The following is a 3,369-nucleotide window of genomic DNA, read 5'->3' as shown; positions in this document are numbered from 1 at the left end:
AAACTTAGATCTGATTATTTTTATCATTTGTAGCATATCGTGCATCAAATCTCTATTATCTCCTTTTCCGTCTTGCAGCTTATTTAACTTTCCATTTTCCTCTACAGTTTATCTGGTGTTTTGAACTCTAGTTTCCCTTTCGTCTTGCTGGTAATTGGACACATCAACTGTATTCCGTGGTATCAGGCAGTGAACCCCAATTGGACATACTGCTAAAGGTAAAAGTATTGACAGTATTATGCCTTTCTCTGTGATGATAAGATTACTGTTTTCTCTTTAAGTGGAGTCTTTTTTTAAAGCTATTGTCCTTATTTCATTCCTATATTTCATAACTTTTCAACCGCTTTACTCTCGTGAGTTAGATTTTCCTTCGAAAGGATGGAAAAGATCTGTGTTAGGAAATCCAGATGCATTCTCTTTAGTAAAAAAATTAATTCAGCCCTCTTTTGCTGGGAGGGATTATTCAAGAAAAGAAAAAATCTCCATGTATAAATGAGAATTTATTCCTAAATATTACTATTCATCTATGAGTTAATACTAATTTAAAATATTTGTAATGTATTTTTAACTATATACTAAAGATGAAGTACAAACCAGCGGAGCTCCTTACAATGTGCACTGCCTGGCGTACGTCTAGAGCAGTGTTTCCCAGCCTTTTCCAACCCTAGCACCCCTGTTGTCATGTCTAAGCAGTCCAGCACCCCCTAATTATCTTAATTATTGATATCTTATTACTAGGTACCTAGAAGGATAAAGGAATGTGAAGTGTACTGCTTGATCAATTTTATTTTTTTCATTCCTTAAAACTAACACAAAATACCAATGTTGTTTATAAAAGAAATAAAAAAAAAGAGAAAAAATTAAATTGTATAGATTTATATATGTACAACTGGGTACTCAATCATACTGTACATATATTATTGTGATTTTTGGTGTTGCTTATATGCAACTAGTTTCTCAATTCGAGGCTTTGTGTTGGCCAGAGCCACCCTCTTATCATGAAGCCACCCAATTTGAAGTCGATTCCGGCAGTTGTTTTGATTCGGAGCATGGAGGAGAAAGCCTTTTCACAGAGGTAGGTAGTTGGAAATGGGATGATCATTTCCAGCGCTGCCTATGCTAGTCCAGGGTATGCTACCAACTTATCACACCAGAAACCTGACAGCGGTAGTGCGCAAAATTTTTTTTGGCAACCCTGGTTCACCTGCAGATCAATAAGCTCCTACTTTAAGTTACCATCATCATCCATATATGCCAAGAAGGGCTGCTGTATCCATTCTGGGAAAGTATTGTGCCATAGTGGTCTCTAGGAGTGAGAGGTGAGCAACAATAATATTTTCTACAGGCATTGGCTGGATTGTCTTGTCTACATGTTTTTCATCCAGGATAGGAAAGCTTCCCACATTTCCTCCCTGGATTCGACGCTTTCACAGTCATATTTTCTTCTCGAAGGCTTCTATCTTTTCTGTACAATCAATATTATTAGCAAACATGCCTTGCATGGACAAGTTGAGATCATTCAGATGACCGAAAATGTCTGCCAGGTAGGAGAGGGAGAGAATGAAAATTTCGTCCTCAAAATTTTCAGCAAAATCACTCTGATACTCTCGGAGAATATTGCAATTTCATCAGCAAGCTCTGCAATACGTGTCAGCATTTTTCCGCGGGAGAGCCATCACACTTCAGTGTGGAAGAGAAGCACCTGATGTTCACTTCCCATCTCCTCACAAAATAACTTAAACACTCTGTGGTTTAAAGCACGTCCCCGGATGTAATAGACAACTTTAACACAGACGGACAGAACTTTTTTTGAAATGAGATAGCAATGTCTTTACCGCCAAAGCATGGCGATGGAGTACACAGTACTTCGTAATGATATCTGGTACCCTCTCCTTCACTAGAGCAGCAAATCCAGACTTATTCCCCAGCATGACTGGGACACCATCTGTGCAGACTGATCCTACCTTCTCCCACTTGATCTGATGCTTCTGATAGAATTCGTCCAAGAGTCAAAATACATCTGCTGCTTTAATTGTTGTCTGCAAAGCCAAACAGAAGAGGAATATCTTTAATCTCACCATCTTTGATGTAACGGGTATACACAATCAGTTGACTTAGGTTGGAAACATCAGTTGATTCATCCAACTGCAGACCAATGCGGGTAGGACTTGCTTGAATCTCCTCTACAATTTGGTCCAAGATGTCACAACTCATATCTTCAACTCTTCCTCCAATGACATTATTGGACAAAGGCACATCCTTCATCTTCTTGGCTGCCTCTGTTCCCAAAAATAACTGAACCATCCGAATGGTGCATGGCTTAATCAAATTTTCTGGAGCCGAATGCGAAGCCTTGGCCGTAATGCACTGGTATGCAACTTCATATGAAGCTTGTACAAGGGGTTTCTGCACTGGCTTGAATCCAAGTTGGGGTAGTGTACCTTTCTTTTCACATCTAGCCCTCCTCACCTGCAAGGCCTCGAGAGACTGTTCATGTTCTGTGGTTGGATGCTTCAACTGGTGGTCTCGGAGTCTAGCAGGCTTCAAATTTGAGTTGCAAATGATAAAATGCGAAGTCATACACTGTGCCCGGTCTGGTCCTCCCTTATCGTCCAGGAGAGCAGTGAAACCATATTTGACATATTCATCACTCCATTTGCGTGTCTTTGGCATGGCAGATTCACAAAAAACTGCAAACGAATGAAGAGGAGGATTCTAGCAAAAAAGCAACAATAAAACTTTTATAAATGACATTAAGAAATAAACAGACTCATATTATCAATAAAACATAATGCTATTAACGGTTTATTTCTTCACTACTAATGCCCTCCCAACGGTAATCTAATTAAAAGAAAAATCGAGCATAGCTTCCCCATCATTTCTATAATTATATTGATTTAACTATGGGTGGCGGGTTTGGGAGGGGTATAGTATTAGATGGGGTTACGGGAGGAGTAATAAGAAGATAGGGGAGAAAGGAAAGCAGAGAAAAAATTTATATATTTGACAAGAAGGAAGCAGCAAGTTTCTATAAAAAAAAAAAAAAATGTTGGAAATAGAGTCTAGTATTGCCATATGTCCAGATTTTCTCAGACATGTTCTGGAATTAGATGTCAAAATCATCGTCCGAGGGGAATGTTAAAATTTCTCCAAATGTCCGGAATTAAAATATTTTTAAAAATAAAAATAACAACAACAAAGACAACGATAGCAACTGCAACAACAAATAAACATGATGTGAATGAATAAATTAATACATTATATATATGTATATATATATATATATATATATATATATATATATATATATATATATATATATACATATATATATATATATATATATATATATATATATATATATATATA

At 37.2% G+C, this 3,369-nt stretch overlaps 1 protein-coding gene across 1 annotated transcript; it reads right to left on the bottom strand.

The window, feature by feature from the left end:
* Positions 1–2,028: 2,028 nt before the first annotated feature.
* LOC137646403 (protein FAM200C-like) lies at positions 2,029–2,673 on the bottom strand. Its single transcript, XM_068379504.1, has one exon. It carries the CDS (start codon positions 2,671–2,673, stop codon positions 2,029–2,031), a length of 645 nt encoding a protein of 214 aa, XP_068235605.1.
* Between the last annotated feature and the right edge of the window lie 696 nt (positions 2,674–3,369).

This window comes from Palaemon carinicauda, chromosome 9 (assembly GCF_036898095.1).
Source record: "Palaemon carinicauda isolate YSFRI2023 chromosome 9, ASM3689809v2, whole genome shotgun sequence".
Classification (NCBI taxonomy): domain Eukaryota; kingdom Metazoa; phylum Arthropoda; class Malacostraca; order Decapoda; family Palaemonidae; genus Palaemon; species Palaemon carinicauda.
The sequence above is the reverse complement of the archived record's forward strand: the minus strand, read 5'-3'. Positions and strand labels throughout refer to the sequence as shown.

Bases quoted from the DNA above. Each gene is read 5' to 3' on its own strand.
- LOC137646403 (XM_068379504.1), bottom strand. From the start codon at position 2,673: ATGCCAAAGACACGCAAATGGAGTGATGAATATGTCAAATATGGTTTC.